The 25,111-nt window shown below is 33.9% G+C and overlaps 1 protein-coding gene across 1 annotated transcript in view; it reads right to left on the bottom strand.

Annotated features, from left to right (window-relative positions):
* LOC111056877 (sodium-dependent phosphate transporter 2) overlaps nt 1-25,111 on the bottom strand; it is a 51,764-nt gene that overhangs the window by 12,156 nt on the left and 14,497 nt on the right. Inside the window, exons 2-7 of the mRNA XM_039440337.1 lie at nt 22,383-23,808; nt 17,889-17,987; nt 13,795-13,938; nt 7,969-8,151; nt 6,527-6,646; nt 3,621-3,674 (exon numbers count right to left, since the gene is read on the bottom strand). Coding sequence (XP_039296271.1) covers nt 3,621-3,674; nt 6,527-6,646; nt 7,969-8,151; nt 13,795-13,938; nt 17,889-17,987; nt 22,383-22,575 — 793 coding nt within the window. The 5' untranslated portion in view covers nt 22,576-23,808. The remainder of the gene's footprint in view (nt 1-3,620; nt 3,675-6,526; nt 6,647-7,968; nt 8,152-13,794; nt 13,939-17,888; nt 17,988-22,382; nt 23,809-25,111) is intronic.

The following is a 25,111-nucleotide window of genomic DNA, read 5'->3' as shown; positions in this document are numbered from 1 at the left end:
TTTGTAATTCGTGTCAATTATTAACAGGAAAAAACTTATGTTCTCCTGACCGAAAACTGCACATCTCAAAGAATTTGGATATATACAGTGTATATCTAGGCATTTGAGACTCATGAGCTATATATTTGTTGTGTATCTGCCATACGCTAAATAAATTAACAGGAAACACATGATATTCAGAGTAGACTATTCTTTGAACTACACTATAACTTTATTCATTTGACTTTATTTGATCCTAACTTTAATTCTTTCTTTTTTGAACTAAAGTTGAATCTAAAAGTTTAATGTTTCATTTATAGTCGACTTGCTACTGGACCTCACGCACAGATTTGAAAATAAATCCTGTATCTACTGGTGTATTTTGGAAGTGAAACTTGAATAATCAATTTGAATCAACAAAACTTGAAGAAGCTATATTGGTATAGTGATTTGTCCTCAAGTTTGCAAAATAAATTCACTTCACACAAAACTTGAATTCAAGGAAACTTGACTAATGTAAACGCCCCTAACGCGACGACTGTAGCCGCGTTGTTCTAACCACTGTAGTATATTACTATATGCTACATGCTATTTGTAGTCTACAGAAGTAAATTACTGAGATATTGCAATTATTCAAATGCTAATGAATTAATTATTATTATTATTAAACGAAAATCCAAATTAAATGCTGTAATTCACCCCGAAGACTACTGCTATTGTAGCCTATAAAACCGCTAATACAGCACGGCTAGAGTCGTTACGTCGTCGCTTGGGAATTGCACATTGAATTGCAAAAGTGGAGCACTTATTTGATAAAAATGTTAATGAACACTAAGTCAATGAGTTGATGAATTAAGTTAAAGAATAAGTCAATACTAAAGTGATCCGTGATCTAGTGGATAGAGTGCTTAGAGATCCCGGGTTCAAACCCTCTCATTACCGAAAGTTTTTCAACCAGATCACTCCCGTGTTATCGGATGAACACGTTAAACTGTGGGTCCCGGCTGAAGTATGACAGTCGTAAGGCCCATTGACGGCTTAAATTATATATTCAGGCGGTGGGACCTTCCCGCAAGGGACTCCCCATCAACAAAAGCTATACGAATTTACTTTACTTTTCAGTCAACACTTATATGAATGACTAGCCGTCAGGCTCGCTTCGCTCGCAATATCCGTCTAGCCAGGGGGCTCCGCCCCCTGGACCCCCCACTGGATCGTCCAGGAGTGAGATAAGCAGGATCGCTTCGCTCGCCTGCATTTTTCATTTGAGCATTTTTATCATATGTTAGGACAATCCAATCAATTTTTCCGCGATAAATGCATTTAAATCTTCAACTTGGTGCCAACCTAACAAAGTCAACTCAACTTAATGCCAACCTGACAAAATTATTAATTTAGTTGCCAGTTAACAACTGTTTCGAAGAGGTACTCTATCTAGATTATAGTTCTATAGTAACATATGATATGGAAATTTCAACTATAATTAAGAGATTGAGAGAAGAATATACATGCTAAAAGACGAACTTTAAACCCTTAAAAATAACCCTTAGAGTTAAAATATTGCCAAAAGATTTCTTAGTGCGCCTCTATAGGGCCAACTGAACATACCTACCAAATTTGAACGTTTTTGGTCCGGTAGATTTTTAGTTCTGCGAGTGAGTGAGTGAGTGAGTCAGTCAGTCAGTCAGTGAGTGCCATTTCGCTTTTATATAGATTATGATAACAGATTCATCTACAGTAGTTCTATTGCCAAACGAGATTCCATTATTGAAACAATAATTATACCACCAAATTATCAATTATCATAACACCAGATTATTAATTAATATACCACATAATCATCAATTATACCACCAAAGAACAAGCACCGTCAACCATCATAAATCTCGCAAAATTGAGTTGATATTAGAGTAGAAAAAAGTGCTATCGAAAAATCGAAGTTTCAAAATGTTATTATAAGAAGAAATTCCCATTGAAATTATGATGGGAAAATTGTGTTCTAGAAAAATCAAATTAGAACGTGGATCATTCTTTAATATCAAAACGTTAAAACTGTAAGGCTGGATTCCCTTATAACAGAGACAGTGAAAATATAATTCCTTTAATTTGTAATTGGACTATTCACATTGAGTCTGACCGACCCGTATGAATAATCCCATTAGAACATATGGAAATTATATCTTCACTGTTCACTGTCGTGTGTGAATCAAGCTCAATACAGTAATGTCGATATCTAGGTATTACCTTGATTTTAATTTTCAAATGTTTTAGAGGAAAAACATTCAAATTGTAATACAATCTTCATTGAAAAGGTGTTTTAGCTGTGCTGACTACAGCCTTGAAATAATAATCTAATTTATCGTAAATTTAGACTCAACACATGCTCATTGCCAAAAAATGTTCTTTAAAATACTTCTAAATCTTTTTTATAGAAAGTTCACAAGAGCTTCTACATTGCCAGGAGCTTCTAAATGAGATTTTAAAAGAGCTTCTAAAATGTGCCAGACTAATATCTATGTGCGATTTAAGTATCATTGAAGTTTTTTGAGTGTATTCGAGTGAAAACTAACATTGAGTGAGTTTCAAGCACTGCACAGGTCGGGGAAACAAGCTTAGAGTATGTACTTCAGAGTACATATAATATGTATAAACTTCTTGAAGTAAGTATTTCATTAATAGAGAGTGCAAGTGAAAGTATAATTTTGTCTCTTGGTTCCGTTAAATTCCTCCAATTTCCTTCTATTTTCAAAAAAATACATACACGATTCTATTATTGGTTTCATGATTCGTTTGCATAACGGTACAGGTACCGTAGGCCTAAAGTGAGGTCCACGTTATAATCACAGTGGATAAATATAAAAGAACAGCGTTGCCGATTCCCTGCCTCGATTAATTATATTTCTACATTGTCGAAAACAGATCGTTGCGGAGCTAGAAAAGAATAGAATAGAATAGAAATGATTCAACAAAACAATTCAAACAGTTCTCAATCTAGAAAACAAAGAAACAAATTGAAATAATAGACCGTAAATCAGAAGCTAGAAAAGGATAGTGCTACCAGCTTTGTCGAAAGACAGACAAGGATAGCAACATCAATGTTAATCAAATACTGCCATTTTAACGTGGACCTCACTATAAACAAAAGACAAGCCAAGCTTTTCATAAGGAGCCGCTAACAATACTCCACAGTTTATATTTGCCTACATTTGCATTCCATTCTCTAAATACTGGATGTGATTCTAATCATGAATTTCGATAATTCGGAATTTTCTTCAACAGCTCAAGCAGTCAAAATGAAATCGAGATAACTGGGAAGAATTTATTTTTCTAAAGTCGAAAATAATATAGTAGGATACATAGATGAGTCTTTATTCATTATTTGTCCACATCTTGATTTTACATTCATTCAAGAGATTTTATGCTTTATTTGTCTGACATGGTGATTTTTGTACCATGGATGATTAATAATTATTACATTTTTTACCGAACTTTGTCATTAGTATATATATTCTAATTTTTCTCTACCGTAATTAACGATTGCTCGCCGTACTTCATTTTTACTGCAATAATTGAATATTTTTATCGTCCTTCTATCATATTTTATACAACAATAGTTTATTTATTCTCAGTTAGACTCTTACCTGAAGAGCTACCACAGGAGAATTGTACCATTATTCTAGGAGCCAAAGCTTCTTCTGAAAAAAATAAATAGAAATGCCGCCATCCATCCAGCGTTATTAGCAGTGGAAGAAAAAAGATCGTAACCCTCAAGATACATTTTACAAAAATTTAGCACTTTGGACTATAAACAAGCATTAAAAATTAGTTTTATGATGATTATATTTTATTCAATTTCTTTATTCTTCATGTAAATTTCTTTATTCTGCAATATGCCGGCTTAAATTCTTGTTTTTTTTTTAATATTTATTAGCAATGTAACTGGTTATTCAATGAATTTTACAAGGTATGAACTCTATAATTACTCAACAATAGATTATTATTAATGCAATTTGATAGTAGGTAATATAAATTTGTGTATTTGTTAAGGTGCGTACAGATATAGGCACCGCGAATATTAGCAATTCACTTTTAATCAGCTGACTATATCTGTATTTTTACAGAAACGCTAAGATACAGATATAAAAAGCTTGGCATCAGCTGATTAAAAGTGAATTGCTCATGTTCGCGGCGCGTATATCTGTACGCACCTTTATATCTACTTTAATAAATCGTAAGTGCCGGTTGCACAACAGCCGGTTGAATTTGAATCGACCAATCAGAGAAACTGTCTTATCAAAAAGGCCTTCTCTAAATTGGTTCTCGTGAAATTAATCACGGTTAAAATTTATGCAACCGGGCTAAAAAAGTTGGATCTCCATGAGGATGTCTTAAAATTAAACAGGTATTCTTAGTGCATGATTTGAAATTGTATTGATTCCCTACAAAATAATTTGTTAATCTGAAGGGACGTTTAGCACACTGTCAACCTAAATTGCTACTTACTAAAAACACCAGTTATCTTCTTCTACTTTTAATAATATTTTCTCATTCTTTTTAAATTTTCCTCATAAACAACATTCGAGTATGTCTTAATTTTTAACCACATTGATAAAAATACACAAACACTGAACAAACATTTGGTCATGGGCATGTTGTTATAATTTCTTAATTCACGATCATTAACACATAACCATGCTATTATTTATTTAAATGTTATGTACTAGTTATTCAAAACTATCACTTCATTTTTTCAAACGGGTATTAGACCTATGACGGTTTTTCAACATGTTTATGTTTATATTTTACGTTTAATTCAAACGATTGAGCACCGAATATAGTTCATATATAATTTAATTAAAGAGCACCGCAAAATCTGTTAGTCTATACTATAATAAAGGAAAGAAGTGGCTTACACGTACGGTACAGGAGAATTTTGTTTGACGCATCATCACGTCTGAACTACTGGACTGAATAGCTTAACATTTTGCATATAGATTCTTAATTTACCGAGGTTGGTTATAGGCCTATTTTCAATTCTTCAAGTTTTCAGTTAGTCGAGTTTTAAAATAGACCCTAGCGGAGCACGGGTTTCTTGCTAGTCGAGTTTTTATTGGTGATGCCCACAAAAGTCAAAGACTTGTGCATGCCATGTAATGGGAGGAACGCAGATGATGAAGAGATGTGATTGAATAATGACCCCAAAAACCCGTTTTTTGTTTGTAAAAATGGTTTTTCAAGAGAAGAACATGCATTTAATGAATTAATGTGAAAGCATAACTTTGATAAGTTAGCTGTCATGCAGTAAGGCCATTCGTTAGTAGATTTCAGCATAGAGCTAAATAGAGAACTGGAGGTAGCAGTGGCTATAGAGAGGTCCACGAGCTGATGTCGGTAAATCTGATGTTGAAAATACTTATAAAAAAAATAGCCAGTCAACTGTTCTCTCAATAAGTGCTACCTCCAGTTGAATATATTCAGCTCTATGGCTCTCTCCCTTGGGTTGAGGTCTCTTTCCACTTGGCTGAAATTCATCCTATCTCCCAATGGTAAATCGAAGCTACGAATCTGTGCCGTTCACATTCATAGCTTGCATTTAACATTGGGAGATGGGACATATTTCAGCAAAGTGTGAACAGACCCCAAGTTGAGAAGCTTCTATAGTGTGGTCCACGTTATAATAGCAGTTTGATTATAAATGGTAATGCTATCCTTGTCTATCATTCAACAAAGCGGATAGCGCTATCTCTTACTCGCTTTGCTCTGTTGCCAGATAGTCTTTTAACAATGTATACATCTAATTGATTAACAAAATATTTCATCTTGATTATCGAAAACTCATTAAAAAATATTATTGAAAAATAATGATCTCTTGCTTAATAAAATGAAATTGATTATTTTAAACGAGAATGAACAGTTAATATTACATCAATAAGCATGTATCCCCAATTACCCTTCATAGAGGGCATTGAAAAGACAGAGGATCGACAACGTTTTTCTCCTATCTTTCTCCACTGCTATTATTATAACGTGGACCTCACAATAGCTAAGCTACGCTGAAATACCTCCTGTCTTCCAATGTTAAATCCAAGCTACGAATCTGTCCCGTTCATTCATTCAAAGCTTGCATTTAACATTGGCAGAATTATTTATTTATTTATTCACAATCACAAATCATAATTAAAATATGATTGGGAGATGACAACAGGCATAGCCCAAAACTGACTTCTCCCAAATTTTTACAAATATAAGAATGAGGTTAGATTTCACTTTTCACTTCAAAAAGTCCAATTTACACTTCAAAACTAATGACTAAACTGAGATAGGACGTATTTCAGCAAGTTGAGCAAATTTCTATAGTAATATTCACTTAAAACTGTGAACATTGCTTGAATGGGAAGCATCTAAAACAAATCCTGACAGTTTAGAGTGAGCATAATTTATGTTAGTTGAAGTTGTAATGTAATGCACACCATGCTTTGGCCCATGCAGTTGTTTCACGTGATTTTTGTGATGATTTATTTTGTAAGTAAATTGACTGCAAACTCACCTAATATCTTCTTTCTGAGCATAGGAACCAGCAGGAACTGCACTAGGAGGGCACTGACTATACCAATCAGTATTGACAGAAGTATAGCGCCCCACAGCGGGATTCTATCGAAGGCCAACACTGTAAAACAAAAATTCAATATTGAAACAACAGACTTACATATTTAATGAGTAAATTCATTATAATCTATACTATAATAAAGGAAAGAACTGGCTTATACGGGATAGGACATTTATGTTTGACGCATCATCACGTCTGAACGACTCAAATGATTAACTTGAAATTTTGCATATTGATTGTTAACTAACCAAGGATGGTTCTAGGCCTACTTCAAACTCGGTCAAGTATTCAGAGCACAGGTTACCTGCTAGTCTATAATAAAGGAAAGAATTGGCTTATACATGTACGGGATAGAAGATTCACGAATGACGCATCATCGCGTCTCAACTACTCAACTGATCAACTTGAAATTTTCCATATAAATTCTTGAATTAAACGGGGATGATTGAAGGCCTATTAGAAATTCTTCAAGATTTCAGTAGGTCAAGTTTTCAATGAGACCCTTGCAGAGCTCGGGTTACATGCTATTAGACAGTAAGTATATTCACCATAAATCAATTATTGCAGTATCATTGATTATTCTAGTATCAATGATCTCAATAAAAGCTTAAAAATACTTCGGTAAATACAAAACGAGCAACTCCAGTATATTTACAACAAATTATTGAAATATTAGTAATAATAATATCGAGTGACATGGCTGGATCAACTCTGGTCTCAGTTTTTAGGTCGCAACTGATCAATTTCAGGGCCTCTGACATTAACTAACGACTGCTTTTCAGACAGCCGGGACCGACAGCTTAACGTGTATAAATAGTGCGACATGTATATTAGTGCGACAATATAATGTGCTGTATTGAGAAATGTTCCTTGGACATTTCTGAATAATTGTTGGATCAACTAGCATGAGATTTCATGTCTAAATAAATTTGATGATTGAAGCACAGGGAAAAATGAATATTTCCTATGTTTACACAAAAGATTAAAAAATTGGATTCAAGTGACTTGAGTATTACTCAGTGGTCAACTAGCCTATAAGTGGAATAAATTAATTTCTAAGCTCCAATTTTGTAGTGTCAATTTTAGAAGTCAGCGCTCTATGCACAAAGCAAAAACCTTGAATGTATGAACTTATGAAGTGTAAACATAACCTATTTTTGGACAATTTCTATCCAAATTTGGGAAAGGAACAGTTTACGGTTTTATGCCTGTTGTTCCTTTCCCAATCATTCATAGTTGAGAATTATATTGTATCTATCAATGTAGAAATAAATTTACACTTGCATTCAACGAGTGACTTGATAAAAAAGTTTGGTGATAACCGGGTTTGAACCCAGGATCTCTAGGTTGCTACCCTAATAAACAAAGTGAGATGTACTGACACTCGGACCCATCGTGCAGGATGGAGAATATGTTGACGATGACAGTGAGGCCGTAGATGTAGGGCAGAATGCGGAATCCGACGTGCAGTGGATCGGCGGCTCGCAGAATATAGTTCTTGATGAGCAGGAAAAGCACCACTGATATCAGACCCGACAGAATTGGCGAGACGAACCACGACAAAACTGCAAACATAAACAAAACTATCTCTGCAAATATACGAATATCTATCTATATCAGGATAGCAAAGATTAATGTAGGAAATTGTTCACAAATAGTTATTTGTGCAACTAGTGCGCAAAGTGTCAGTTTGCTGCACCGAAAGAAACGTTTACGCCCGAGCCGTAGGCGAGGGCGGAATGGTTTCTTAAGTGCAGCAGAGGAACTTTGCGCACGTATTTCACATTAAGTTTTTCCTACAGTTACCATTGAATATGAAAAGTGGGTAATTATGGGTAAAATTGCCTGAAATCTATCAAATGTTTTTCTGTGTAATTTTATTATTGATAAAAACCTTAATCCTAAAATCCTAAAGTCCTCGTTGTCCTTGGTTATAATATATAATGAATAATAATTAGCGCGTTGTGCTTGGTTGCACCTCTGCTCACTATAGCAGCCACATCAGTCACTGTTACCAACTTCATTTTGATTTTGCTGCACTGTTGCTCCATATAACCTACTAAGTATTTTGCGTTGCCATGTTGCAAATCTGGAGTGCAGAAAAATTTTTCCCGCACTAGAGCGGAAAAGTGATTCTTTGCGTTCTGTAATCAGTGCAGCAATGGCCACTTTTCAACGTAACTGTAGGAAAAATAAATAACCGTTTTCACACACAGAAATTAAGAGAACACTTATTAAGAAAATGAATGACTTTATTAAGGCTGTGCAAAGGCTAAAAATAAATTTTCTACTGGTGATATTCTTCCAAGTTATTCGATTTGTATATCATCAAGCTATTAAAATGGAAAAGTTTTCTTGGGAAAACATTTTTTTCCGATCATTACTTTTTGAGATATGAGCGCCTGAAGTTTGAATTTTTGGGACAGAGCATTTCAAATTCGGTAAATATATCTATGAGATTTAGAGGATAGATTCTTCATGGTATTGTTGATCTAGTAGAATAAAAATTTTCTGAAAATATCAATTTTTGTAAAAGTTATTCAATTTACCAAAAATAACTCAACTAAAAGTTATTTTTAGTAAATTGAATAACTATCTTGAAAATTGATATTTTCAGAAATTTTTTGTTTTACTAGATCAACAAGACCATGAAGAATCTATCCTCTAGATCTCATGGATTTATCTCTTACCGAATTTGAAATGTTCTGTCCCAAAAATTCAAACTTTAGGCGCTCATATCTCAAAAAGTAATGATCAGAAAAAAATGTTTTCCTGAGAAAACCTTTTCAATTTGATAGCTTGATGATATACAAATCGAAAAACTTTGAAAAATATCACCAGTAAAAAGTTATTTTTTAGCCTTTGCACAGCCTTTGTACAACAGGTACACACTTGGTATCCCAGTGCAACATTATAGGCAAGCCTGCACACTATAGTGAGGTCCACGTTATAATGACAGTGGAGAGAGATAGGAGAAAAAAGGTTGCCGATCCTCTGTCTTGTCAATGCCTTCTATAGATGGTAGCTGATACAGGTTTATTGATGTAATATTAGAACCGTTGATATTATGGAAAGCTACCAAGTTTCTCTATTTAACCACGCAAATGAATAAATAAAACACACAGAGATTCAACTATAGTGAGGTCCAAGTTATAATGACAGTGGAGAGAGATAGGAGAAAAAAGGTTGCCGATCCTCTGTCTTGTCAATGCCTCCTATACACGGTAGCTGATACAAGTTTATTGCTGTAATATTAACGGTTAATTCTCGTTTAAAATGATCAATTACATTTTATCATGCAAGAAATTATATTTTTCAATAATTGCATAATGAATTATCAAAATTAAGATAAAATATTTTGTTAATCAATTATTAATTCTACATTGTTAAAAGACGATCTGGCAACAGAGCAAACTGAGAAAGAAATAGCGCTATCAGCTTTGTTGAATGATAGACAAGGATAGCAATACCATTGCTAATCAAACACTGCCATTATAACATGGACCTCACTGTGGGACATTGGTAGCAGCTATGGGAACACGGAATTGGAAATGTACAAAATAGTTATTTGTGCAACTAGTGCGCAAAGTGACAGTTTACTGCACCGAAAGAAACGTTTACGCCCGAGCCGTAGGCGAGGGCGGAATGGTTTCTTAAGTGCAGCAGAGGAACTTTGCGCACGTATTTCACATTAAGTTTTTCCTACAGTTACCATTGAATATGAAAAGTGGGTAATTATGGGTAAAATTGCCTGAAATCTATCAAATGTTTTTCTGTGTAATTTTATTATTGATAAAAACCTTAATCCTAAAATCCTAAAGTCCTCGTTGTCCTTGGTTATAATATATAATGAATAATAATTAGCGCGTTGTGCTTGGTTGCACCTCTGCTCACTATAGCAGCCACATCAGTCACTGTTACCAACTTCATTTTGATTTTGCTGCACTGTTGCTCCATATAACCTACTAAGTATTTTGCGTTGCCATGTTGCAAATCTGGAGTGCAGAAAAATTTTTCCCGCACTAGAGCGGAAAAGTGATTCTTTGCGTTCTGTAATCAGTGCAGCAATGGCCACTTTTCAACGTAACTGTAGGAAAAATAAATAACCGTTTTCACACACAGAAATTAAGAGAACACTTATTAAGAAAATGAATGACTTTATTAAGGCTGTGCAAAGGCTAAAAATAAATTTTCTACTGGTGATATTCTTCCAAGTTATTCGATTTGTATATCATCAAGCTATTAAAATGGAAAAGTTTTCTTGGGAAAACATTTTTTTCCGATCATTACTTTTTGAGATATGAGCGCCTGAAGTTTGAATTTTTGGGACAGAGCATTTCAAATTCGGTAAATATATCTATGAGATTTAGAGGATAGATTCTTCATGGTATTGTTGATCTAGTAGAATAAAAATTTTCTGAAAATATCAATTTTGTAAAAGTTATTCAATTTACAAAAATAACTCAACTAAAAGTTATTTTTAGTAAATTGAATAACTATCTTGAAAATTGATATTTTCAGAAATTTTTTGTTTTACTAGATCAATAAGACCATGAAGAATCTATCCTCTAGATCTCATGGATTTATCTCTTACCGAATTTGTAATGTTCTGTCCCAAAAATTCAAACTTTAGGCGCTCATATCTCAAAAAGTAATGATCAGAAAAAAATGTTTTCCTGAGAAAACCTTTTCATTTTGATAGCTTGATGATATACAAATCAAAAAACTTTGAAAAATATCACCAGTAAAAAGTTCTATTTTAGCCTTTGCACAGCCTTTGTACAACAGGTACACACTTGGTGTCCCAGTGCAATATTATAGGGAAGCCTGCACACTATAGTGGGGTCCACGTTATAATGACAGTGGAGAGAGATAGGAGAAAAAAGGTTGCCGATCCTCTGTCTTGTCAATGCCTTCTATAGATGGTAGCTGATACAGGTTTATTGATGTAATATTAGAACCGTTGATATTATGGAAAGCTACCAAGTTTCTCTATTTAACCACGCAAATGAATAAATAAAACACACAGAGATTCAACTATAGTGAGGTCCAAGTTATAATGACAGTGGAGAGAGATAGGAGAAAAAAGGTTGCCGATCCTCTGTCTTGTCAATGCCTTCTATAGATGGTAGCTGATACAGGTTTATTGATGTAATATTAGAACCGTTGATATTATGGAAAGCTACCAAGTTTCTCTATTTAACCACGCAAATGAATAAATAAAACACACAGAGATTCAACTATAGTGAGGTCCAAGTTATAATGACAGTGGAGAGAGATAGGAGAAAAAAGGTTGCCGATCCTCTGTCTTGTCAATGCCTCCTATACACGGTAGCTGATACAAGTTTATTGCTGTAATATTAACGGTTAATTCTCGTTTAAAATGATCAATTACATTTTATCATGCAAGAAATTATATTTTTTAATAATTGCATAATGAATTATCAAATTTAAGATAAAATATTTTGTTAATAAATTATTATTAATTCTACATTGTTAAAAGACGATCTGGCAACAGAGCAAACTGAGAAAGAAATAGCGCTATCAGCTTTGTTGAATGATAGACAAGGATAGCAATACCATTGCTAATCAAACACTGCCATTATAACATGGACCTCACTGTGGGACATTGGTAGCAGCTATGGGAACACGGAGTTGGAAATGTACACAAAATTATTTCCGACTCCGTTTTGCCGCGACGCTTAGTAGACCTTAGTAGACATCAATTTTGGAAAAAATGTCACGTTTTTGGAAAAAATGTCACGTTTTTTGGAAAAAATGTCACGTTTTTGGAAAAAATGTCACGTTTTTGTCCCTGTGTGAAGGCCCCTGCCCCTGTCTATGAGTTCATGGATCCATTTACTGGATTTTCAATAGTAAAAGTATTTTTGGATAATAATTTGAGTGTATAACCATAGAGAAACAATAGTGTAAGTAGATATCCCATGGTATAGGGCATTTATGTCGCAACTTCTACTGTTATCTCAAGCCGATTATTGTTTATTATTGTCGAATTTTACTGTTTTGTTGGGGGTGAGAGTGTATGAACGGCACAATATGAGAGACTACCAGTGTCACACAGCTTCACGGGAAAGAGTATTACATGAACTATCGGCTTGAGATAACAGTAAAAGTTGCGACATAAATGCCCTATACCATGGGATATCTACTCATGTTATTGTTTCTCTATGGTATAACTTACTGATAAATTCGAGATAACCCCAGCCTGGTTTCCTAGTGTGAAGTTATAGTGAGGTATATATGTTATAATGGCAGTATTTTGATTAATATTGGTGTTGCTATCCTTGTCTATCATTCGACAATGCAGATAGCGCTATCCTTTCCCACCTCTACAACGTTCCAGATCGTTTTTCAAAAATGTAGAACATAATTCATTAAAAAAAAGTCAATCTCAATTATGAAAATTTATCATTTAATCATTCAAAAAAATATTTTTGTCATAGTCATTCAATTCCAGCTGTTTTCCATGCATGAAATCAATCCGGTAAACAGCTGTTTACAGAACAAATAAACATAAATGATTCTTATTACAGCATACTCTACTGTAATGAAACCATATGTTTTCTTTACAGTCGAGTATGGTACCTAGTTCCGAAATAGAAACAGCAAAACTGCTACAGAAAAACCACCATCAGGGCTCCAGGTGAAAGTTTTGTTAACTTTCGCAAAATTCCTGATTCGGAATTTGTAAACTAGATTATGTTTATAGAATGCATGTAGTAACTTCAGCAGAAGGAGGTAGGTAATGTTTTCTATTTCTCAATTATTCTTCTTTAGATTATTATGACAAAAAATAGTGTAAGTTACTTGCACGTGAATTTCTTTTGCAGTGCTCGAATGAAATTCAAGTCTCGGCTAACGCCTCGACTAGAAACATCATTCTCGCCTGCAAAAGGCCCCTTCCCGTCCTTGTGACGTAAGATACTATTCCTTAACGCATAAAATAAAATCGACTATTTCAACCAAGAATGAACAGTTAATATTACATCAATAAACCTGTATCAGCTACCGTCTATAGAAGGTATCGACAAGACAGAGGATCGGCAACGTTGTTCTTCTATCTTTCACCACTGCCATTATAACGTGGACCTCACTACAGTGTAATACGGACCAAAGTCTATGAGTTAATGGAAAAGTAAACAAGGGTTTTTAGAGTATTGAAATGATAATTTGAGCGAATATCTCACTGATAAATCCGAGAGTGCCCCATCTAAGTCCGGCAGCCCCCCTGCAGACAAGTGAGAAGCCGACGGTTGCACCAACTATGGAATGAGTCCCCGAAATCGGCAACTTCAGATAAGTTGCCACAATCAGCCACACAGCGCTGCCAGCTACAAACACAACAAATCCATTACATCAAACTGAAACTATTACAGTTTATAGGAAAATGATCATCTATAATCTATATAATTATTCTATCTTATCTATAAATATAAAAGCGAAATGGCACACACTCACTGACTGACTGACTCACTCACTCACTCACTCACTCACTCATTCGCAGAACTAAAAATCTACCGGACCTAAAACGTTCAAATTTGGCAGGTATGTTCAGTTGGCCCTTTAGAGGCGCACTAAGAAATCTTTTGGCGATATTTTAACTCTAAGGGTGGTTTTTAAGGGTTTAAAGTTCTTTTAGCATGTATATTCTTCTTATTCCAATATCTTAAAATTATAATTGAAATGTCCATACCATATGTTAATATAGAACTATAATCTAGAGAGAGTACCTCTTCGAAACAGTGGTTCTGGTAACTAAATTAAAAATTTTGTCAGGTTGGCATTAAGTTGAGTTGACTTTGTTAGGTTGGCACCAAGTTGAAAATTGAAATGCATTTATCCAGGACCTCCTAAATACCAATTTATCCAATTAGCCAAAATTAGCGTTTTCTCAGCTTTTCTGCGTTTCCTCACCTTTTCCAATAATTGATGGAAATATATTTAAAAAAAATTCAGTACACAGGTTTAGCTGAATTTTGTTCGCCAAAGATACGCCGATATAGTAACAGGTGTTTTTTGAGATCAAATCGACATAATACGTTCAAATTCGGTACAGAGGTTCCGCTGAGGTCTACATGCAGGCGAGCGAAGCGAGCCCGTTGATCTCATTCTTGGACGATCCAGCTGGCTAGACGGATATGGCGAGCGAAGCGAGCCTGACGGCTAGTAATATTATAAAGGAAACAATTGGCTTACACACGTACGGGATAGGAAATTCACGAATGACGCATCAAACACAACAAATCCATTACATCAAACTGAAATTATTACAGTTTATAGAAAAATGTTCATCTATAATCTATATATATTCTATAATATAATAAAGGAAACAAATGGCTTTCACACGTAGGGGATAGAAAATTCACGAATGACGCATCATCACGTCTGAACTACTATACTGATCAACTTTAAATTCTCCTCTTTCTTCACTGTCATTAAATATGGACTTCACTATAGCTTATTGCATTGCAATTATTATGTACTGAAATTCTCAAATGGGATATTCTGAACAGTGGGGAATCTTATCAAAATATTTATTCATAATAATTATTATATATTTTTTATGTATTTCAAACGCAAAATGCAACGAATTGGATGATAATGTATGATAATTTTCATGAATTGAAGAGATTCCGTGTAAGTAAATTTAAAAATCTACGTTGTGAAAATAATTAAGGACTGAACATTTTGTGAAGTGAAAAACTACAAGACTTGACCTATTTTGGACTATGTGTAGCCTTATCTAAATATGGCAGAGGAATAGCACAAGGTTACCTTATTTATTCATTCCCTATTATTTTGATAATGTAATTATTGTATCAATCAGCTGAGCTTTAGTGTTTACGAGTTTGTGTTTCTTGAATAGTTCCACATTTCTTAAATAACTCAATATTATTCGTTAAAAGTGGTAATTGAGTGGAATATTTCTAATTAATTAATCAATTTAAGCCATCTAAATTCAAAATTTATAGTTTTAATGTTTATTTTGGACCAAAATTTTATAAAAATTGTACACGTGAAATTCTAACCTTATCTTAGACTTAGTCATCTATAAATTTGGAAGAAAAATAGCACAAGGCGTACCTTATTATTTTATCTTTCAATGTTATTACATTATTGTTATTTGCATTGTAAATAAATCAGTTACGGTATTGTATCAATATTTGTTTCAGATAAAAATGGAATCTAAAATAATAGAATATTATCATTTGTTATCCTTCCATTCTCCTTCATTTTTTATCTTTCCTCTGAAAGAATTGTTTGGATTTGTCAAATCGTTAGTCGAATATAAAGTGAATTTATTCTCTTAAGGCTCGTAAGTTGGCCTCCAGTGTACTATTCGAGTATAACATTTTCTATTGTAGTTTATGGGAATTAAATTTCACTCGTTACTTATGAACAGAGGAGCATCAATTATTATAACATTTTTTTGTAATCTAATCAAAATATTCAACCTATCTTATCTATGATACACTTATATCCAGGAACTGAGTTGATAAGTGATAAGGTAATCACTCCAGTCGTCACCAATAAAATATTATTTGTGTTAATTAGAACATGAGTCAATAAGCTGATACAATATTTCTAGTAAAATATACACTGTACAGTTAAGCACTGGTTTCCAATGAGATTCCGCTCTGCTGTACAGAAAAAGAATTCCATTGGTTCTTATGGCAGTGTTCAAACATTGTCGGTGTGAAAGGTCCCATAAGAACTAATAGTATATATTTTTAGCAGAGCAGATTTTCATAAAAAAGCAGGGATTTACTCGTAAAAAAATTGTTATACTGTGATTTCCAACCGTTTTAGAGCATGATTCAATAGAAAACTAAACATTTCAATTCCGTTTAAAAGTTATTCTCATTTCATTACATTGATTAGATGCAGTATATTACCGTATGTATACCTGCAGATTTATTTTCAATTTTGTGAAAAATATTTATATTTATTTGGGATATCCTGTCCCTTCCTGTAATTTTATTCATTACTCTCTAATATCATAGAGAAAAAATAGCATAAAAAGATATCCCATGGTATAGGTAGTTTATGTTACAAATTTCAAGCCGATTACTGTCGACTACTGTCCATTGTTAGGGTGAGAGTGTAAGAACGGCACAATATGAGAGACTATCAGCGTCACATAGCTTCACCAAAAACAACTACTAGGACTATCAGCTTGAGTTAACAGTGGACTTTGCAACATAAACGCCCTATACCATGGAATATCTCCTTATGCTATCTTTTCTCTATGCTAATATCCTACTCCCTACTTTATTAGATGAATATGATAATTAATTTAATATGAATGGTTCTGCATAACATTCAATGTACACTCTCATCTTAAAACCTCAACTCATATCTATTTGAAGACCATACCGGTTATTGCATTACAATTCAGGGTTTTCCTTATACCTTTAACAGCATCATAGACTAAACAAGAATTCGTCCAATCTCTAGTTGATTTGTCAGAAGCTAAAAACATTTCTAAATGTTCTGGGTATTCCCCAATCTCTTCTAATTTCTGAGAAACATCTCATTACTTTTCATTCTACTCGGAACCAGTTTATGGGTGAATAATGACTCGTCAAGACCTTGAAATGATTATAGGTTTAGTTTTTACGATTGCTTTTTTCCTCAAGAGGATCGGCTTGGAAAATATAATCAACGATTTACAATCCTCTTACATTGAACGAAGGAATTTTGCAACACAAATTAAAGTTATTTCAAGGGTCATACGCAACATCTACGTTTATCTATAATATAATGAAGGAAAGAATTGGCTTATACACGTACAGGATAGGAAATTCACGAATGACACATCATCGCATCTGAACTACTGGACTGTTTAACTTGAAATTTTGCACATTGAATCGTAATTTACCGAGGAAAGTTATAGTCCTATTTTAAACTCTTCAAGATTTCAGTACGTCAAGTTTTCAATCAGATCCTTGCTGAGCACGGGTTATCATGATTTCATGTTTAAAGATTAGGCTGAAAGATGTTATCCTTTCTCTATGATAAAGTTAAGCTTGAGATGAACTGATAATGTGGACACAGGTTAAATATAAACGTTTTATTTTCACTGAATTTACCTTTAAATTATCTTTTTCCCCTAAAAGAGTACTTCAACATAACCTACATAATTTATACCTCTGCTTTTCAGAGAATTTCTGCTCTGCTAGTTGAGAAAAACCATTGATTCTTATGGCAGCGTTCACACTACGTATGTGTGAACCCTCTCATAAGAATGCATCAGTTTTATTTAATTGTTAATGCTTACCTAAGCAACAGAAGCAACCAGCCATTAGTTCTTCCTCTGCTCCTTCATACAGCGACACATCTAGAATGCCTTTTCTCATAGTATCAGAGACTCGGAAACCTGAAAAAAGAGGAAAAAACTAAATTAGTAAATGAATAAACATAATTTTATTGCAAAGAAACAATACATGTCATAAGGAACGTCAGAGCAATTCACAAGTTGTATTATAATCTCAAATGAATTTATATTATTACCTAACAATTTAATGTTTTCACCAAATATTCCATCTAAATGGAATTTCCAAATTATTTTCTAAGAAACAATTTATACTTCAACTTGAGAATTATATATATTTTGTATGAACATCTTTGGTGATGAATTCAAGTAATACAAATTCATTCTTACAAGTCAAACAAATTCTAATAATAAATAAATAAATAAAATGTTTATTTCCCAAAAAAACTAAAACTACAACATCAATTACACAAAATATTAGATAAATTACAATATTGCATACAATAGTTAGTTACAAAAAAAATTTTATAATGTGTCCTCTACTTGTTTAGTTTTCTGTGTGGAAATTGACCTACTCCACTATGGCGTAACATGTTCTAGAGTAGGTTTTGTTAGTTTTTTTGTGCGTATTATTAATTGGTTAGTGTTTGGTAAGTCATTAGGCGGTTAGTTGTTATTTGAAATAATGTTTTCTATGTTCTGTCTTCCTTTGCTCATCAACCAATTGTGTACTATTGTTTTGAACTTTCTAGGATGATTAATCTGTTTAAAGTTTGCAGGAAGTAGATTATATAATTTTGGTGCTAAATGATTGAAATTAATAGAAAAGGCCTTCTTTCAAGCAGACCAATTTCATGCTGTCTTTATTTCCAAGTACAAAAGAAAACATTCTTGCCGAATAAAGTATAATTGATTATCTTTAACAAGAATGAACAGTTAATATTACATCAGCTATATTCTATAGAAGGCAGTGGCAAGCCAGAGAATCGGCAAAGCTGTTCTCGTATCTTTCTCCACTGCCATTATAACGTGGACCTCACTATTTAGTGCCTAATAAAGCGAATGTGAACGTGATTTATATGAGTCAATCTAGTTTTATATGGGTCAATAAGATTGCTCTCAAATCTGTACTCAATTTTTATGGCTTGTAGTTTCATTAAAAAGGCATGCATGAATCATCTGTCAATTTATTGAGGCAGCGAATTTATTTGAACAATACTCGGTACCATAAGAAGCTTTACTTCAGAGAAATTTTTATACTTAAACAGTTAAACAATGAATACTGTTTTTATCCTGAATAATGATAAAATTTCACAGAACTTCTTATAAGGTTCTCATTTTAATGAATAATTACTGCGTTTCCTTGAATCTAAATGAATAACCATAGGTCAGACTATTTTAATGATGAAAATCTACTCTGTTAAAATAATATTGAGGACTGAAAATGTTGTTACGTGAACAATTACAAGACTGAACCTATTTCAAACTATGTGTAACCTTATCTAAATTTGGGAGAGGAATAGCACAAGGTTACCTTATTTTTTCTCACCCTATCATTTCGATGATGTACTTATTGTGTGAATCAAAAAACAAAAATAATGGATTCCTTACTGATAAGATTAATTTATTTATTCCAATACTTGAAATATTAAACACTATTTAATAGTATTTCGCCTTAGATAATAGGGCGGAATTATACCTATACTTCACTTAGACAATATTTTTAATATTTTGTGGTTTCATTAGGTTTAGAGAATGTTAAGATTGTTAGCAAAATTTGCCAAGGTTGGAGAATGTGATCAAATTTTGATTTCTTCTGCTGAATCATCAAACAACCAAATACGCTTCGGGATTCGAACCCACAGCCTCGTGAAACGATAACAGACAGAAGATAACCACCTGACTACAAATAAGTTGGGAGATAATAATTTTGTAGTTGCAGGTTACAGACATACAGTTATAAGTTCTTGTAACTTGTATTACTATGGTTATAGATTATACAGTAGTTAAAGTCTTCATCTCTTCCATCTCCCATCCGACTCTCCCTCTCACTCACTCACTCACTCTTACTCTCACACACTACCAATATTCTCTCTTGCTCCCTCTTTATCGACTGAATTTCTGCAACAGGCTCGATAGTCTCTAACAAAACTCTAGCAGTTTTGCAAAAGACGCGCCAATCCGGTTATCCTTTTATTCTTCTTCTTCTTCTCTTCTTCTTCTTCTTCTTCTTCTTCTTCTTCATCATCGTTGCCTTTTCTCCTTCTTCTTCCTTCTCCTTCGTCTACTTTTTCTTCTTTTTCTTCTTCTTCTCTTCTGTAGACATTCTTTTTGCAACTCTTTGTGAACTCCAAGGTATTTTCTTCCTTCCCCACTTCTGCCGCCTTCTACTTCATCACTTGTCCACTCCTTCACCGCTCTTATTCTTCTTCTCCTTCTTCTTCTTCTTCTTCTTCTTCTTCTTCCTTTCCTTCGTCTACTTTTTCTTCGCCTTCTCTTCAGTAAATACTCTTTTGCTACTCCTCTTGTGATCTTCCCCACTTCAGCCATCTTCTTTCCTCTCCTTCTCTTTCTTACTTTCCTTCTTGTTATTAATCTCACTGTAGATTGAATGAGAAGCATTTGATGTCCTTTATAAGGAACGCTGCAAATTCCAAGTGAATGTAGCTAGAGATAAATGGTAGAACCACTATGATAGGACTACTTTTAGTCAGCACTGGCCTATGACTATACACTTTCCATTAGGCTAGCCCCACAACAATCTTCTAAAGAAAATGCAGGATTTGGCCTTTGCGAGAAAGTAGTCTAGAATGGCGAAATAAAATGTGGAACAAGATGGATAACTATTATTATTTCAAACACGCTCACTGCCCTACCTTCAAATAGATGTCTGCTCTGCTGGAGACAAAAGTAACATCATTGGTTCTTATGGAAGTGTTCACACATTTGCATCCTGCCAATGTGTGGACACTCCCGTAAGAATTAATAGTATTCTTTTTCTATCCAGCAGAGATGAAATTCATCAGAGAGCAAGGGCATTAGGGACAACAAAAAAATACGAAAAAATAATAATATTAGAAATATATGTATAAAAATACAAATTATCAAATCAAATCAATCAAATAGTTTTATTATTTGTTCTTGAGCAAGTAGGCTACTCATACAAATAGGAGTTGCTATCCTAATCAGATACGTAATACATTCTTGATAAAAATTACTGATAGTACATGACCGATAATCTAATAAATCGATCGACTCCAGTAGATTATTCAGTTTTTTATCGGGCACTATCATTGACCAGTATTATTCATTCATTTATTTATTATAAGCACCAGAGGAGAGGTGAATGAAAATGCAAAGAAGAGCAGCATATTCTCGTGACTGGCAACATTTTCTAGTTGAAGTTGTGCTTTTCCGAATCCAAGGATTGCATGCAGCCATTTGCAAACATTGGAAAACTCCTCGAGATTTTCAGACAAAGTTTACTAACGTTACTAGCTCATGGCTCATGATACATTGATTTTTCAGTAACGATTTACAACCCACCATAACTCATCTGTAAAATAATTTCCTTCGAATTTGGTCATAGCTAAACTTGTATCTACTCATTTTACAATATGTGTTTTACACATTTATCTCTATTCTGCATACTGTATTCTATCATAGAGGAAAGAAGATAGCATAAGAAGATATCCCATGGTATAGGTCGTTTATGTTCCAAATTTCAAGCCGATTCTTTGTTAACTCAAACCGATTACTGTCGACTACTGCTTACTGTCGCTTACTGCCGATTACAGTCGACTACTGCTTACTGTCGCTTACTGCCGATTACAGTCGACTACTGCTTACTGTCGCTTACTGCCGTTTACTGTCGGCTACTGTTTACTGTCGCTGTCGATCACTGTCTAGCATTGCTGTTTAGTTGGGGTGAGTGTGAGAACAGCACAGTATGAGAGACTACCAGCGTCACATAGCTTCATCAAAATCAACTACTAGGACTATCAACTTGTATTAACATCTTTTCTCTATGTTATCTTTTGTCTGTGATTTTATTTAGTTATCTTAGTTATTCAATATTATTATTGAATTGGAGGTTTATTTCGCCTCCAAGTTCTTATATTAATCCTTAAGTTGAAGTAAAGATATAAAAAATTGTACCATGAGATATCTTTTTGTGCTATCTTTTCTCTATGGCAATACCATAGCCACCTCTAATACAAGGCCCCAACCTACGATATTCCAACGTCGCAGTGTAGGTCTAGAATCTAAACATGATTGGTGAAAGAATTTAAAAAATACCAGTTGATATTTTTCACCAATCATGTATTAGATCTAGGCCTACACTGCGACGTTGCAATATCGTAGGCCAGGGCCTTGTATTAGAGATGGCTATTATAATACCCAATACTCACTAAATCAGATGAACGAAAAATGAAGTCAAGGTAATTGAATGAAATATTTTTGTATAAAAAACACAAATAATATTTGAAAAGCACTCACCAATCAAAACAGATCCAGCAATCTCGAATACAGTGGCCAGACAGCATGCCTGGAATATGGTGAGCACCTTAGCTCCCACAGAGGTGCCAAACGAGTTGGCAACGTCGTTCGCACCGATTCCAAACGCCAACAGGAAGGAAACTCCGAAGCAGGCAATCACCAGTGCCAACACGTTGTCGTCATATGGCTCCATGCTGCAGCTGGTTACTCACAACACAGTCCTAACCTCAAAAGTTGCTTACAATCACCTCCTAACCTAAACTAACCTCAAATCTTGTGTCCTAATCTCGTAATAGCCACCTACAGATACCAACCTAACCATACAATCACGTTCTGAATCACTGATACCAACCTAACCTCAAACGTGTCCTTCTACCCTAAACACTATTGGTACCAACCTAACCTCAAAGGTCACTTAAAGTCAATTCCTAACCTCAAAATAATCAGTCACTCAAAATACCTTTTCGATCTCAAATGTGGACACAAACTAAAGCCTCAAAAATAGACTCTCCTCGTCTCCTTGGAATCACAACTGAATCAGTTTGGTCCTATCCTCAAATGTCCAGTTTTTCACAGTCAAAAAGTTCTCGATATATAATAGTCTAGGTATAAAAATATGTAAAGGTTGTAAGTACCTTTCAGTTGACCTTGAAGGTTATGGGTTTTCAATTGAAGCCCAGTTAAAGCAATGGTGGTTTGAGAATCACCGGTTTTGAGATACTTTTAGAGAACAATTGACCTTCAGTAATGTTAATAATATCCCTTTAACGTAGCACTACTCTTTCAGAGTATTTTTCAAACTTATCAACAAATACAACTTTAGCCAAGATGCTTGTAATTGAAAACTAGTTTTTCTTGGAAGATACAATACAATATCAATGGAGAAGCTTAAAATAAAGCTGATGGTGTTTAATAAATGAAGGAAATGTCAATTAAAAGTTAGCATTAAAACAATAAATATTGAATGAATATCTTTAAGCTGCAAAATGGTTTTGGAAACCTTCATCAATGTAAATTAAGTACAACTGAATCACTGGGGGTTGGAGCCTTACTATGCCTAATATCACAGTTGGTATTGGAACTAAAATGTGGTGGATAATTTTTTGCTGAATTTGAAGATTCAACTGGACATCATACAACCACCGCCTTTCTTTTTGCTCGGTAGACAGCGCTGTCTGGCGTTGTTGAGTAACATTTTGACCTTGATTTCGACCTTAAGGTGTGACCTTGACTTGACCTTAAGACACGTCGTCAATTGACCTTGTAAACCTGAAGAGGTTGATCAGTCAGGTCAAATCCTTGACCTTGAAAAGTTGAACAAATTTCTATAGTTTTGAAGAGCACAGGTATTGTGAGTTATCAACAAGTTGCTGAGAGATGTTGAAGAAAAATGTTGCTGGCACTTGTTGATGAGTGTTGGACGTATCTGAAACAAAGAGAGAACGATTTCGTTAGTCAAAGATCAAAATTACTGAGAATGCAAATGAAAATATGAGAATGAAGATGCAAGACTGATTAACCAGAAATTGTAAACATATATAAAACATTTTGTATGGAAAATAATTTTATATTTTTGCGCTTATTAAAATTTTCAAATAATTCATAATTAAACTACAAAATTACAAATTACACAAACACTAACAGAGTGTTTGAAGTTATGGAAGCGTACATGAAAAAGTATATAGCTGCGTTTACATCAAAGTTATTAACAAAATGTTAATAACTTAATCCTTATAGATTCTATTAGATTGAACATAACTTAACATACACATGATGAACATGTGTTTGTCGAGTTCCGTTCAATCTAATAGAATCGATAAGGATTAAGTTATCAACATTTTGTTAATAACTTTGGTATAAACACAGCTTATGAAAGTTATGATATTTAAATCTATGAAAGTGAGCTTATGAAACTTTGGATTTGTTATACATGATCCAATAAGTCTTCTCACCCCACAGTAAAAAACAAAAAATCATGATTTGATATTGTAATCCTAGACCACACTATTCCCTCATTCCTGTATATAACTGTTCCACAGGAATTGCACTTTATTTTATTCTATTTGTCAAGAAATCCTTCACTGTCCAATGATTGACAACTATTTTCACGATTCACTGACGTCGTCTGACAATTATTATTATTATTATTATTATTATTATTATTATTACTATACTGTGAGACTCACTTCATTGGTTGAATGGCAAGCAAGAAGCCAGTTGGTGCAAGGTAACGTGATGACAATAATTTGATACACTTAATTAATAAGGATCATGATCAGAATCTTTCATTTCTAACATCTTAATTTATTATCAAGTTGAATTACATAACAAGCTTGCCATTCCTTACACAAGAGCCCAACCATTCTATGTATTACACAATAAATCTATCTACAGTAGGCCTATTATGATTGTGAAAAGAAACATTATTTTCCTTACAAACTTTTCATAGGTTTTATTCTGCCTGGCAACAAGAAAACCATTGGTTCTTATGGGAGTATTCACACATCAGTAGACTTCTGTAGTGAGGTCCACGTTATAAAAGCAGAATTTGATTAGCAATGGTGTTGCTATCCTTGTCTATCATTCAACAGACCGGATAACGCTGTCTCTTTCTCGCTTAGCTCTGTTGCCAGATCGTCTTTTAACAATGTAGATTTAATCATTAATTAAAAAAAAATATTTCATCTTAATTATGAAATTATTGAAAAATATAATTTTTTGCTACATAA

The sequence above is a fragment of the Nilaparvata lugens genome, chromosome 13, assembly GCF_014356525.2.
Source record: "Nilaparvata lugens isolate BPH chromosome 13, ASM1435652v1, whole genome shotgun sequence".
Taxonomy (NCBI): domain Eukaryota; kingdom Metazoa; phylum Arthropoda; class Insecta; order Hemiptera; family Delphacidae; genus Nilaparvata; species Nilaparvata lugens.
Note: the sequence above shows the minus strand (reverse complement) of the source record. Positions and strands in the feature narration are given on the sequence as shown.